Source organism: Asterias rubens, chromosome 3, assembly GCF_902459465.1.
Source record: "Asterias rubens chromosome 3, eAstRub1.3, whole genome shotgun sequence".
NCBI lineage: Eukaryota > Metazoa > Echinodermata > Asteroidea > Forcipulatida > Asteriidae > Asterias > Asterias rubens.
The window spans coordinates 16,346,473-16,360,361 of NC_047064.1; the positions used below are offsets into that span (position 1 = coordinate 16,346,473).

The 13,889-nt window shown below is 38.7% G+C and overlaps 2 protein-coding genes across 2 annotated transcripts in view; both read left to right on the plus strand.

Annotated features, from left to right (window-relative positions):
- The window catches only part of LOC117288107 (golgin subfamily A member 6-like protein 7), a 2,011-nt gene extending 1,037 nt beyond the window's left edge, over positions 1-974 (plus strand). Inside the window, exons 2-3 of the mRNA XM_033768807.1 lie at positions 7-839; positions 878-974. Of these exons, the coding sequence (XP_033624698.1) occupies positions 7-839; positions 878-974 (930 nt within the window). The remainder of the gene's footprint in view (positions 1-6; positions 840-877) is intronic.
- A 928-nt stretch (positions 975-1,902) lies between these two features.
- Positions 1,903-5,900, plus strand: LOC117287912. Its single transcript, XM_033768537.1, has 4 exons — positions 1,903-1,994; positions 3,471-3,654; positions 4,187-4,308; positions 4,910-5,900. The coding sequence occupies exons 1-4, from the start codon at positions 1,907-1,909 to the stop codon at positions 5,146-5,148; spliced, it is 633 nt and encodes a 210-aa protein (XP_033624428.1). The 5' UTR covers positions 1,903-1,906; the 3' UTR covers positions 5,149-5,900.
- Positions 5,901-13,889: the final 7,989 nt, after the last annotated feature.

Consider the following 13,889-nt stretch of genomic DNA (forward strand, 5'->3'; position numbering starts at 1 on the left):
GTGCAGGAGTGGAAAGCTGCTCTAGCTTCACAGAGCAGCCAGTCTGCAGAGGCGGCTGAGATCATCAGAAGGCGAGACGGCGAGCTTGAGATGCTTCGGGAAGTCTTGCAAGAGCAGGAGGAAAATCTTGAGAGTGCGAGAAATGAATTCTCCCAGGAACAGTTCAGGGTAAGAGACCTTGAAAGAGAAGTGAAATTCCTAAACGACACAAAAGGGGACCAGATGGTTCATGAGGGCCAGAAAGAGAGTGAAATTCACCGTCTTCATGGTTTACTTCAGAATCAAGAAGAGCATTTACGCATCAAGGAGCAAAACCTCATGGAATGTTTATCCAAGATACAGAATCTAGAATCAGTTTTAGCAGCGAATACCCACATGAACCTGGAAAAGTCGAAAGCTGAAGCAGAGCAAAATGTTAAAGTATACAAGCTGCAGAATTACCTAGAAGAGCTGGAAAACCAGTTGAGAGCCAGGGAGATAAACTGCTCCGAGCTGGAATCAAAATTGCAAGACCTAGAGAGGGTGGTTGCAGCCAATGATCAGAAGAGGGTTGACCAGGAAGATGTAAAACAAAAACTGGATGCAGAGGTCACAACTTTGCAGGGCTATCTAGATGAGGCTGACGAAGAGCTCCATCAATTCAAGAACCGGTATGCTGACCTCCAAGCGGACTTCCGAAAGCAGCAGACCAACCTCAAGAGAATGAAAGCCGTCTTGGAATCGAGAAGCAAAAGCACCAAGATGCTTGAGGCAGCCGTCGCCAAACATGATGAAGAAAAGGGTGTTTTGCGAGCCTTGCTCGACGAGCGGAACCACACTGCCTTGAGGCAGGAGGACAGGTACAGTGACATGCTGGCCAAGATCCAAAACCTGGAAGGAATCATCGCCAGCAAGGAGCAGACGACCAAAGAGTCAGAAGATTCACTCAAGATTCAAGAGGCAGAGCTCCGGAGGTTGCAAGCAGCTCACTCTAGCGATCAAGAAACAGCAGGAACAGGCATCTTCAGGCGGAAATAACGAGGAGAGAAGGGGAGATCATAAGTTTGCGACAACAGCTTGAGAAAGCCACGGTACGTATTTAAAGACTTCACCCAGGTTTCACTGGATGAAATTGCCAAACTTCATGCAATGTACACGTCCTTGTATTAAGGCTATTCAAGCATCAACATCACCTTTGGCCGAAGGATTGCATCAAATACACCAAATGGTTGTTGGTGATACAAAGTATAATTAAGGGCAGAATTCAAGGTGATAAGATTTTTCCAAAAAAAGGCAATGCTTTGAAAAGTTACTTTCGTGATTTATTTCATTTATTTATTTTTTACGCTTTAAAAATTTGTGCATTAATACATGCGGGCTAGTGAAAAACTTGGGTCCAAGTTTTTGGTTGACTCGGCGAGCAAGGTTTCAATTTTGGCTTGTATGAAACTGGTCCCTTTGTCGTTACTCTGTCAATACACGGGCCATTTGTAGCAAAGTCTACATGATGCAAACGGACACAAGAGGTCATAATCTAAACAACACGCTTTGTCTTTATTCTTAATACAGACTGACAGTGCTAAGCTTGATGTTGATGAGCTGGTGAATACACTCGGCAGGAGCTCGCTGAGAAGAACCTTTGCATTAACCGGCTTGAGACAGACCTCCTGCGAGGCACAGATCCATTGGAGAGAAGTAAGTTGAACTAGACCAGTTCCTGAAACAAACCCTATTTCCATCTAGGTGTCTGGAATCCATCCAAAACTCCTTATGCTAAAGTACTTTCTTTTTGCGATGTCACAGCTACATGCCTTGCCAACCTTGTTCGGTTAGGTTTTTTTCAACAGCCTGCTACATCCCTGCTTATTATAGTGCATGTATTTCTTTTTACTTAAAATAATGTTTTACTCTAAATAGGCTAGTGTCCATGAAGGAGGAACTGAAATACCAAGAATCCAAGATGCAGCAGTACAAGAAGGAGGTGGAGAAGTTGCGGAGTCAGCAATCTCAAAGAGGTAAAGTTGGACCTCTCAATGTTTTTAAACAAGCAAGACTTTTTGTCATTTTGCTTGACAAAGTAGTATAGCCAGAGGGGTCTCTTACTCTTTTGTGAACACCTTGCTTTAAATTTGGACACTCTGTTTTATCAGTCATTTACAATGCAATATTATTAGTGAGTGAACAATTTGGACACCCATTATTTAAAATTTCCAGGAAAATGTTGACCCTCTTTTATCGAATCTTGGCTGAAGCCTTGGTTGATATGTGGCATGGTGTACTCCCCTTCTTTCCTATTGTGTCTTCTTTGGATTCTGGGAATAATATACAGAATTCAAAGGTTTAAGGAGAGGGGTACTTCTGTCCAAGAAGAAAAAAGAGTGTGTTAAAAGTATGGCAACAATTGTGTGTACACATGTACACACGTTCTATTTTGTGCATCCATGCAAAGACATGTTTTGTTTCTTTCCTTTGTCCATGTAGTTAAGAACCTCCCATGTACACAGAATTCCTTGTGGAGCACCACAGTCTTTAGAATTCCCCCATGGAGACCTTCTGTTTTCCCTTTTTTGTTTGTCCTTGGTTTCCATAAGGTTAGGTAGTGGCTGTTTTAAAAAACTGTTTTAATCTTGTGACTATATTTATAATGTCATTCAAAATTCAATTTTAAATGCTTCCGTACATTGTCGTGTATGAATGATTTTTCTGATTGTCTTTTCTTTGTTTTTTTATGCACCATTGGAATCATTTATGGTGGATATCATTATTTATTGTTGATGTTTTTTATTACAGGTCCAGCTCTTTGCATTAATTGTCGTCACAATTTTAGTTCATTATTGAAGTGTTTTGTTTCATGCCTAATTTGTTATTGTCCTGTACATTATTGTCTTTCCACTTGAGTCAAGATTTTAAACTTTGTGATTTCCATGCACAATGTATTACTAATGCAATTCTTTCCCATTTCAAGTGATTTTTAACATTGGTGCCTGTGTACATTTTTTATCTCTTTTATATTATAAGTGCACTGCATTTTTGTGTTTTGTATAGTACTTAGATTTAGTTATGAGGCCTACAGAATCAATTGTATTATATTTAGTGTTTTTATTGATATTGTTTCCTTTACTTTGAATTCCTTTTGGGAATTTGCACTTTCGACCACCTTTAATTTTTTTTTAAGGTATCTTCAAATCCTGCGCTAGTAATTTGTTCTTTGTTCAATCGCATTAGTTAAAACATTTACCCAGTAGTTTTCCCTTGTAGTTTATTAGTCAATGTTACTGTTACAATCATTAATAATATATTATTGTTACTTCATGATTTCCTACTGTTACAATTATTAATAATTTATTATTCTGACATCATAATTTCCTAAAAGCATTTTAATGATATAAATTATTTTAAAAAAAAATAGTTTTGTAGGTAAATTGTATATCTTTTGACTAAACCATGTTGTAACCATCATTGTCCGTTGCCTTTTCCCCCAACACCCTCAGCTTCCAGCAGCACACCAGGGTCGGACTCTATCGAAGAGAGGCGACCGGAAGCAACCGGTGGTTCAGGCATCATTGAAAGCTGTGCGATCTTTGCAGTCAAGGCAGAGAACTATAAATTAACCAAATCACTGGAGAAGACTAAAAAGGAACTGGAGTACAAAGATCTTAAGTACCATGATGAAGTGTGAGTAGTTAATGTTCATCTCATAAGGTTCTGTTTGTCTATTAAAGGACATTGGAGACTATTGGTAATTGTCAAAGACCAGTCTTCTCACTTGGTGTATCTCAACATACGTGTACATGTATGCATAAAATAACAAACCTGTAAAAATTTGAGCTCAGTTGGTCGTTGGAGTTGTGAGAGATCATAATGGGGGAAAAAACACCCTTGTCACACGAAGTTGTGTTCTTTTAGATGCTTGATTTCAAGACCTCAGAATCATATTCTGAGGTCTCAAAATCAAATCAAAATATTTAGTGAAAAATAACTTCTTTCTCGAAAACTTCAGAGGGAGCCATTTCTCACAATGTTTTATACTCTCAACAGCTCTCCATTACTTGTTACTTAGTTAGTTTTTATGCTTACAATTATTTTGAGTAATTACCAATAGTGTCCACTACCTTTAAGGACATTACACAAGGCAATTTACAAGCAACATTTTATTCACATTTTCAAATTGTTAAATCATTTATTAAATTTCTTTTCATTTCTTCAGTACAAAGAAAACTCATGCTGAACAAGATGCAAGATACTGGAAGGAAAAGGCGCGCTCCTTGGCCAGTCACCTCAAGAGGGCGCCACAGAGGAGCGAGTCAGTGACGTCCTCTCCTCTGAAGGGTACGTAGCGCTCTCCAAAAGAAACAATCCCCTTCACATTCTTTTTTAGGGGTCAAATTACACTTTCATTAAATTTCTCTACAATAATCAATTTGCATTTTAGATTTAAATATTGTCTGGTACAAAGATGTGCTTGATCACAAGTTATTGCTTAAAATTAGAATTCCTCAGACTATAGAGACAGTTGCTATGTCAAAATGATTTGGGCCAAGCTTTTGTGTAGTCACGTATGAGACGGTGAACAAATACATGTACATGTACATGTATACACAATTCTGAATGAATGTGTAGGGTACAGTGGCACCAGGGTTTGCTCATCTGGAGATTGCTATGCAAAGGCTTGCCCCAAACCATTTGACATAGCAATTGTCTCTATAGTCTTAGGAATTCCAATGTAAGTGGTAACTTGTGATTAAAGACACAGTTGGTGTATCTGAACATATTTATGCATAAAATAACAAACCTGTGAAAATTTTTACTCAATCGGTCGTCGAAGTTGCGAGATAATAATGAAAGAAAAAAACACCCTTGTCACAAGAAGTTGTGTGCTTTCAGATGCTTGACTTTTTCTCGATTCTTTCTCGTCTTTCCCAATCTACAGAGCGAAACACAAACGACGTCACCGTCGCAAAGAAATCACGACTTGACGACTCGACCGGGACCAAGTACGTTGAGAAGATTGGTGGCCTGAAGAACTCATCATCATCTGAATCGTCAACGTCGTCATCTTCCACATCGAAGTCGAAGCGAGCAGACTACAACTGGCTGGGCAAAGCGATTGCAGAGAGAGATGCTGAAGAGAAACCTGAGGATGACCCACAGCAGTGTGCCACGCAGTGATGACCCACAGCAGTGTGCCACGCAGTGATGACCCACAGCAGTGTGCCACGCAGTGATGACACAACCAAACAGGCCTCCAAATAACCCCTGGCACCCACGGTAGCTGCCATAAACCTATTCGCTTGCAGAGAGAGATGCTGAAGAGAAACCTGAGGATGACCCACAGCAGTGTGCTACGCAGTGACGACACAACCAAACAGGCCTCCAAATAACCCCTGGCACCCACGGTAGCTGCCATAAACCTAGTCGCAAATACTGGAGCGCGCGCACAAAGCTTGGAATTAGGTGCATTGTGGTCTAGCTGGTGTCCAAATTTGATCCATATCTATCCCATAATGCACCTCATTCAACAGTCTGCACTTGCGCAATGGTATTGGCGAAAATTTCTGTGGTGCTTTTGCTGTAGTGCCCTGGCAATACAATTTTAAATTTTTCTCGTAGAAGTGCCCCTTATATCGGGGGGAAATTGCTGTACCCCTTCAAGAGCAAGGCTCAAGGCCTGACCCAAGTCTTTGTTATAACAGGGGTTTGAGGTGTTATGGTCGGTGTCTCAATGTGGACATTACTGTGGATTTCCAGCGGTATCTCAAAAACTTGAACACCTTTTGAAACTAAATTATTCACAGGTTAGTTTCACATGGATGATTGAACCAATCAAATAGATACCAAAAACCAAGGGTATACTTTGCCTTTAAAGCCATTATACACTTTCGGTACAGAAAAAACCCAAAAAGTTCACAGATTAACAAATAATTGACAGGGTTTACTTTTGCTTTACTTTTTGAGAAAACAGTAAAACAATATCAATTCTCGCTAGCGAGAATTACGGATTTATTTTAAACACAAAAAACGTGCAGAAACAAGAGTTGGTTTTCCCGTATTTTTCTCCTGACTCCGATGACCGATTGAGCCTCAATTTTCACAGGTTTGTTATTTTATATCGAAGTTGTGATACACGAAGTGTGGGACTTGGAAAATACTGTTTACCGAGAGTGTATAATGGCTTTAAGATACAAACTCCAGTCAATAGGACTGAAACTCTTCCAAACAAATTATTTCATTCGTCTCCCTTCACCTTAATATTTTATCTTGTATACAGGCTCACTGGTTGCTGTGTGTTCCCAATTGCTGTGTTTTACCCATGTAAATATTTAAATATTTATTTTGTTGCGTTTGTCAAATGAAAGTCACTTGATGAGAAACTTTTGTATCACACACCGAAAAATATATACATGCATGTAAATAAATACTCACACAAGCTGTAAATTTGTTAGATTAAAACGATTGCCTGCATATTTGAGCTGTGCAAGATTTTTGATAACACTGACTGAAAGATGCACATAATATGATTTTGTAGAGCTTAACACTAACATGGCAAATATTGCATTTGAGGGCTAGTTAACACCACTTTTAGGCTAAAAACTGTGTACATGTAACAACTATTTGTTTATAATGCTCATTTATCTTCTTTTTTCAGATGTGATTATTCAAGCACAAAATTAACTATTTAGTACATTTTTTAAATAGATGTGTTATTTATTTTTGAGTGTGTGAATGTAACATTTTGACAATTAAACTGGTAGCAAATAAAAAAATACTTGTTATTGGTTGATGTGTGTACATGTACAATGTATATATAAAGTGAAATTTTTGTAGTAATAAATACTAAGTTAACTACCATCTCTGTTATTTTTCGTTTGGTCTTATTGGTTGAGATTTTTCTCACCACGCCTACAGTACACACGAATCTACTATTTTGCCCACCAATTCGTGTCAACTGTCTTTGGAAGTCTGTTCGAGAGTATTTGCTTTTAAAGGCAGTGGACACTATTGGTAATTACTCAAAATAGTTATTAGCATAAAACGAGTAATGGGGAGCTGTTGATAGTATTAAAAAAAAGAACATTGTGAAAAACGGCTGCGCGATCAATCTCAAGATCAAAGTGTGAGGTGTTCATCAATGACATTTATTTCAATCGGTATTACTCTTCAAGAAAAACCTTTACATCGAAGTGAGAATAATGGCAAAAAAATGAGCGAGATAGTCACTTCAAAAAAACCTTACGGGTTAATTTTGATCTGGATGGGACCCACTTCTGGGTCAGAATGATCTGGAATCTATGTCAAAATTACCTAGAAAAGGGTCAAAATGACGCAGAACCTGAGTTAAAATCCCGCTTTCAATTACCACTTTCCAGGTCAACCTTCCCCGGAAGTTGGTCAGACCCCTCTACTCGGGCCTCGGATCAATTTTGACCCTTCGCGTGAGGTTCGTGTGTGTGTGTTTCCTCAATGTGGTTGGAACCGAATTGCTCTCTTACGCCCCGATGCAACTATCGACAGCAAATTTCCGTCAGGATATTTGGATACGTCCCTTGCAATAATATACACATAATGAATGTTTATGAGTGCAATGGTGCGAATATGTTCATGAGTTGAAAGATGGAATGTTCTATTCAACGAGGCGGAGCCGAGTTGAATGGAACATTCCAGCTTTCAACGAATGAACATTTTCGCACCATTGCACGAATGAAAAACATTCATTATTTGTTTTATATAACATCCAAGTAGATCTTTGTCATTTTGATTGAAAGATACAACTTTCAAAACAAACAAAGCGTAGGCCTACAATTTTTAATTGTAGAAGCCGAATGCTAGTAATTTTACTAATATGCCTTGCAGTAACACTGCTGCGTTACGACACGCGCACGCAGTGATGTTTTTACTCAGCTTTTTCGTTCCATCCGAAAAGTACCATTGCACGCTGGCAGCGTGCAATGGTACTTTTCGGATGGAACGAAAAAGCACGGTGAGTGACTCAGCGTGTATTGGTACTTTTATTTGCTATCACGTGACAGACAATCCTCCAATCAAATGGCAAGGATCTGCTTGGGTGTTATATAATAAGCTTTATTGACATGGGACACGGATGAAAGTTTTCCATATTGGATGAGTAATTAAAAGGCAAACCTTCAAAATAAATATACTGTTGTTATAATGCCATCTAAATGCAAGTGATCTTGTGTGGGCAATAGGGGATTGGTGAAAAAAGCATGTAGACCATGGGATGATCGCTAGAATTGTTCAAAACCTACCCGCTGTCACCTCATGAACGTGGATGGATTCGACGTTCTTGATGAAAATATCGCGATTGTTTTCTAGTTTTTCACCGTTTTCTTAACAAGTAGACACCGTAATCAGCTGAAACTGATAATGTATGCCTAGGCCTACTAGGTAAGAAGCACTTGCAGCTACCTTTCTTAAATGAATATAGAAAGGCATTACGTTGAGAAACTATTTCAAAAACCAATCTGTTGGCCACCTTTAATGCCTATTTTCTCGTACCGCGTATAATATCTCTGGAGACTTGTATCGTAGTGTCGTAGTGTACTTTCAAAGACATGAACAACGCTACCCATCACTTGACCTGTGGACCCTTTGATCAGAGTGTTCTTCACCGCAGTAATCATCAAACTCAGGCACATGTTTCTTCGAAATGTTATCTCTTAATTGGAGTGTGAATGCGCACCCTTATCAGAAATCATGTGGGAATAAATAACCCAATCCATTGACCCTCTTTGAATGTAACTCTGCCCGAGTTAGGGCCTATGGGACTCTCCCGCGTAAACACTTGACCTCGGTCAAAACACTTCAGCGGTTTCTCAAAATAATAAACTGTTTTTTAATCATACGTGATCTGTTCTGAAGTTTTACCAGTACGTCGGTCCTTGATTGTCGCACGTAATCCAGTGCAAAAGTTAGTACTGTTTGTACCCCTGCGCCGTTTGACACGAAATGCAATTATTGTCGATGAAATCTAATTAAACCTGTTTTGAAACCGACTCTGTTAAGTGTCTGTGCCAAGGGCCCAATTTTATAAAGCATAAAGCACAGACAAATATTGCTTTCATACCATCCAAAATTACATGAAACGGAAGCAGGGAATTCCGTAGACTGGTCCCCTGTCTGTATCCGCAATGCCGCATAAAGACAGGTTGCTTTTCAGTTATTTCATTGGATACAATGATTTCATTGGGACAAACGTGCAGTGACGTAAGCTTTCCATATCTGTGTGTTGATTGGTCAAAGGTGATGTTTCCCAGCTGCACCAATATCACTTCGGACCAATCAAACACATATGGAAAGCTTAAATTACTTTCGGTCATCTGCATGCAGTGTCCACATCATCATCATCATGTCTGTCTGTTTTTGGGGGTCTGTCTGTTCATAGGCTGGGGAACAAAAGCTGTGTAATGTTTGCAACATTGAATCTTCCTGTGCCGAAACCTCTTCTGGAGTATACTCGCACATTGGTTGAAGTTCAAACCACTATGGTGCAGACAAAACACATAAGGCACAACAAAAGTACACAGTATATGTAAATGTATTGCATAATGAAATGGGTGGTGAAAGGTGATTATGGACAGGGATTGACCTAGGTTGGAGGCCACATTCTGTCGTAAATTCACATGCCTCGAAGTGTGACGTCAGCTGTTCAGGCTATAGGAATTTCGTGTCGTACAAGCGTTTTTCACGTCCAGTGTATTTCTGTTTGTGCGACACGTAGTCCACGTTTCTACGGTGAACATTTATGTAGGTGAACGGTGATTATGGACGGTGATTGACCTGTAGGCTCGAGGTCATTCTCTGGCGTAATTCACCGGCCTCGAAGTGTGACGTCAGATATTCAGGCAAGGAATTCCATGCCTCACGTCAAGCGAATTGCACTGAGCACTGTATTCCTGCTTGTGCGACGCGAAGTCCGTGACTGTAACCATGGAGCTATATATAGATTTGTAGGCCCGAATCAGAGTTCAAACTCGGGCCTCCTGCAGAGGCAAATACGACATGAGACAGCGTCCAAGTCCCACCTAAAGTTGTTTGAACTCTTTCAACAACGAGTTCAAATGACATGTCATTCAATAATGGAGTTTTTTTTTAGGAAATTTTGGAGGCATTCAATTACGCACAAGAACCCTTTTGGCAGCACAATATGGCGTAACTCGCTATCACCAAGAAAATAACAAGAAAAACTAAATGTAAATGAATTTTCTTCTTGGGGCATTGCCAGTGTTGTCTCGTGCGACATGTCCCTTCAAGGCACTGGACGCTATAATTGGCAATAACTCAAAATAATTGTTGGCAAAAAACTTGCTTGGTAACGAGCAATGGAGAGCTGTTGATAGCATAACACATTGTAAGAAACGGCTCCCTCTGTAGTAACGTATAGTTTTTGAGAACGACAGCACGTAATTTCTCACGAAAACATTTGATTTTGATATTAAATTCAAGGCATCTGAAAGCACACAACTTGCGCAACAATGATGTTTTTCTTCCAGTATTCTCTCGCAAATTCGATGATCAATTGAATCCAAATTTTCACAGATTTGTTATTTGATGCATAATGTGAGAATACTGGTATTTAAAAATTACCAAACATGTCCAGTGTGCCTTTAACGTAGATCTCATGAGAACTTGTCGATATTGTAGCTTTCAAACAAGCGTATATGATAGGCTTAGTGATCGCAGTCGCCCTATAATAAGATTTCAAATTATCAGTAAGCATCAACACACACGCTATGGTAAAATAATCGTCCAAAAAGTAGTTAATGGCCTGACGTTTCAACCCTATAGCAGAGTCGTTCTTCCCGAAGGCTAGGGTAAGGGAGAATCTTAGTTGAGGACGAGAGTATAGAAATATTATCGGCATCTCGTGGATGTCAAATTATTGGTCCATTAGACCCAAATTTCTCTCATACCCAATGTTATTCCACTCTCTCCCGGGCAGCAATCTAAACCCCCATTAGCTAGATTACAAACACTAACAATTTTACTTGTACTCGAAGCTTTAAGCCCCAGGATGAAAGATGCCACTTTCCTGATGTAGACTGCATTAAGCTATCCACCGTAACATAAGCACACGATGCTTTTATTGAGCCTGTTGGCGTTTTTGCACTTCTCTGTTGTGACGTTTTTGTGGTACACTGTCAGAAAGATGTTGACGTTGCTCAAAACGCAAAATTGCATACTCTCAAATCGACCATTCATCCGTGGCCCATGTAAACAAATTAATTCAAAAAAATTCCATAATTTTGTTCCAAAACCTCTTGGGATGTAAACAATTCGATAAATCTAGTCATATTATAATGTAAGCTTTATTAGTGGTGTAGGCCCCCTGTACAAGAAAGTGGACACTATTTGTAATTGTCAAAGACTACTCTTCACAGTTGGTCTATCTCAACATTATGGTTAAAATAAAAAGCTGTGAAAATTTGAGCTCAATCGGTCATCGAAGTTGCGAGATATTAGTGGAAAAAAACACCCTTGTCACACGAAGTTGTGTGCTTTCAGATGCTTGATTTTGAGACCTCAAATTCTAAATCTGAGGTCTCGAAATCTTTCTTCTTTCTCAAAAACTACATTACTTCAAAGGAAGCCGTTTCTCACAATATTTTATACTATCAAGCTCTAATTATTTTGAGTAATTACCATTAGTGTCCACTGCCTTTAACCGGTTTAAGAGAAGTAAAACCAGTCGTTTTCATAAAACAAAACTAAGCACATGATGCAAAATTCGCAAAAAGTTCGAGTTTGAAGGGATTTTATGACGCGGTAAGCCTACCTGACCTGACATGTTGCAGCGATCAGAAATTGGATTGTGATAGATACATGCATTCTTTATTAACAAATTGCTGCGGTTTTTACCCACTGCTACCTTCATGTAATATTCAAAATGCCTCTGAAGCAATACCGGGACGTTCCGGTGGTCTAAAAGTGATGTGACATCTGCTCTAGCATGACAAAGGTCGTGGGTTTGAATCCAGCCTGTGGTTAATTTTTACAAGGACACAGTAAATTACTGAGTAATACGGTACTGAGTACAAATCGGTGTATGGGTTAAAAGCAAGTTACCCCATGCACTTCGAGGTGCTAACCATTGGCTCCTGATCATGGGTGTACTATTTAAATGCAAGTTAACAAAATTAAACAAAACAATTGTTTGCATATTATATCAAGTTAGCTAATTTATTTCCAAGTATACTATTTGTGTTATACACAATTCAAAAACAACAATATACATTTATTTACCGTAAATAAATTTTGTATAGGACACAAAACAATGTTTGCATATTATAGCTAAGTTAAATAATTTATTTCCAAGTATATTATTTGTGTTATACACAATTCAAAAACAACAATATACATTTATTTACCGTAAATAAATTTTGTATAGGACACAACAATACGAAGATCTGTTTTAAAATGTACACTGATATTACTTCATTGTTAAATATTAATTATAGGTTTTTTTTTCACAGCAGCAATAGTAACAAACACAAAAAAAATACTCAAATAAATTAGACTTGGGAACAAGTCGTTAAACGGCTGTCTCGCCACTATTTTACGAGATTACTGCTCTATGCGAGACTACTGCCCCCACATGAGATAAAGTCTCGCGCAGGCATGCAGCAGTCTCGCGAGATAGTTGCGAGAGAGCTGTGTCACCAGAAAGAGGCTTGAATGCAAAAAAGCATGGCCGGGCCCCTTTTCACGATGGGGAAATTATTATTGCCTTTTCCTATAACGGAAACGAAATCTGACCGCGATTGGAATTGTGATTTGAATTGCTGTTTGTTTACACCCCACAGTCGTTTATTTAAAATTAAACATTTAACAAATCAAATAAGATATAAAAATAGGGTAGACACCTACTCGCGGTCTTTAGAAAAAGTTAATCCTGTTGCTTCTTCGGTAACGTTTTTTTCAAGGTGCTTTTGAATTTAAACCAATGTTTGCTTACTCAACAAACTAGGGCAACGTTAAGTGTAAACCATTTGGTTTTTTTTTTATTGGAACGCAAATCACAAATCTTGTTTAAATTGGTCTATAAGATTAATGTATCATTTTGAATATTACACACACAAAAATATACGCTAGGTGGCAGCAGACTTACCAGGTAAATCCATTGGTGCGTGCTCAGAACAAAATAAACAATGGAAATTTACCTGGTAAGTCTGCTGCCACCTAGCGTTCAAAAGTATTCCATTACATGGTGACATGTACTTAGATCTATTACGTTATTTCATTGTATTTCTACTCAAACGATGATAGCACCAGTTGCATTTTATTCTTGGCACTTTGCCACTCGACGTCACTATAACAGGCACTGCATAATATCTGCATAATACGTTGATTTACATTATTGTCTTCATTCAAAGACAAATCACATTCAAGTGCAAAGTTTTATCTCTTACAGAACACACAGTCGTAAAAATAAATTACTAAAAACTATTTCTCACCATCCGCGTTGTTAGTAAATGATCACCGGATTATTACTATTAATATTAATTTTAGTTAAACAAAAAAGTTGACAAAGTGCACCCTTGATTGCACCGATATACATACCCGTTCATGTATACATCTCCATATATATTGTATCTGGCGATAAGTTGTGCATATTGGCTGGAATATTTTTGTAATTTTGTATTTCACTGCATAACGAGGCTGCGGTTTAAATCTGAATATAATACGATACGATATTCATTTTGCGCGGTCCTACTATATTGTTGTTCTGTTATTCCCTTTTTTAAAGAATTCCTACGTGGTACCCAAGTTCAACAAATAATGTCATTGTAGGGTCCACTGTTCTGTTGTGTAAAAGACCCCACAATGATCCTTCCGTAAGGAGTCCTTTTGTTTTCCCTTGTTTTGGTTTGACCTTGGTCTCCAGGTACCGCAAA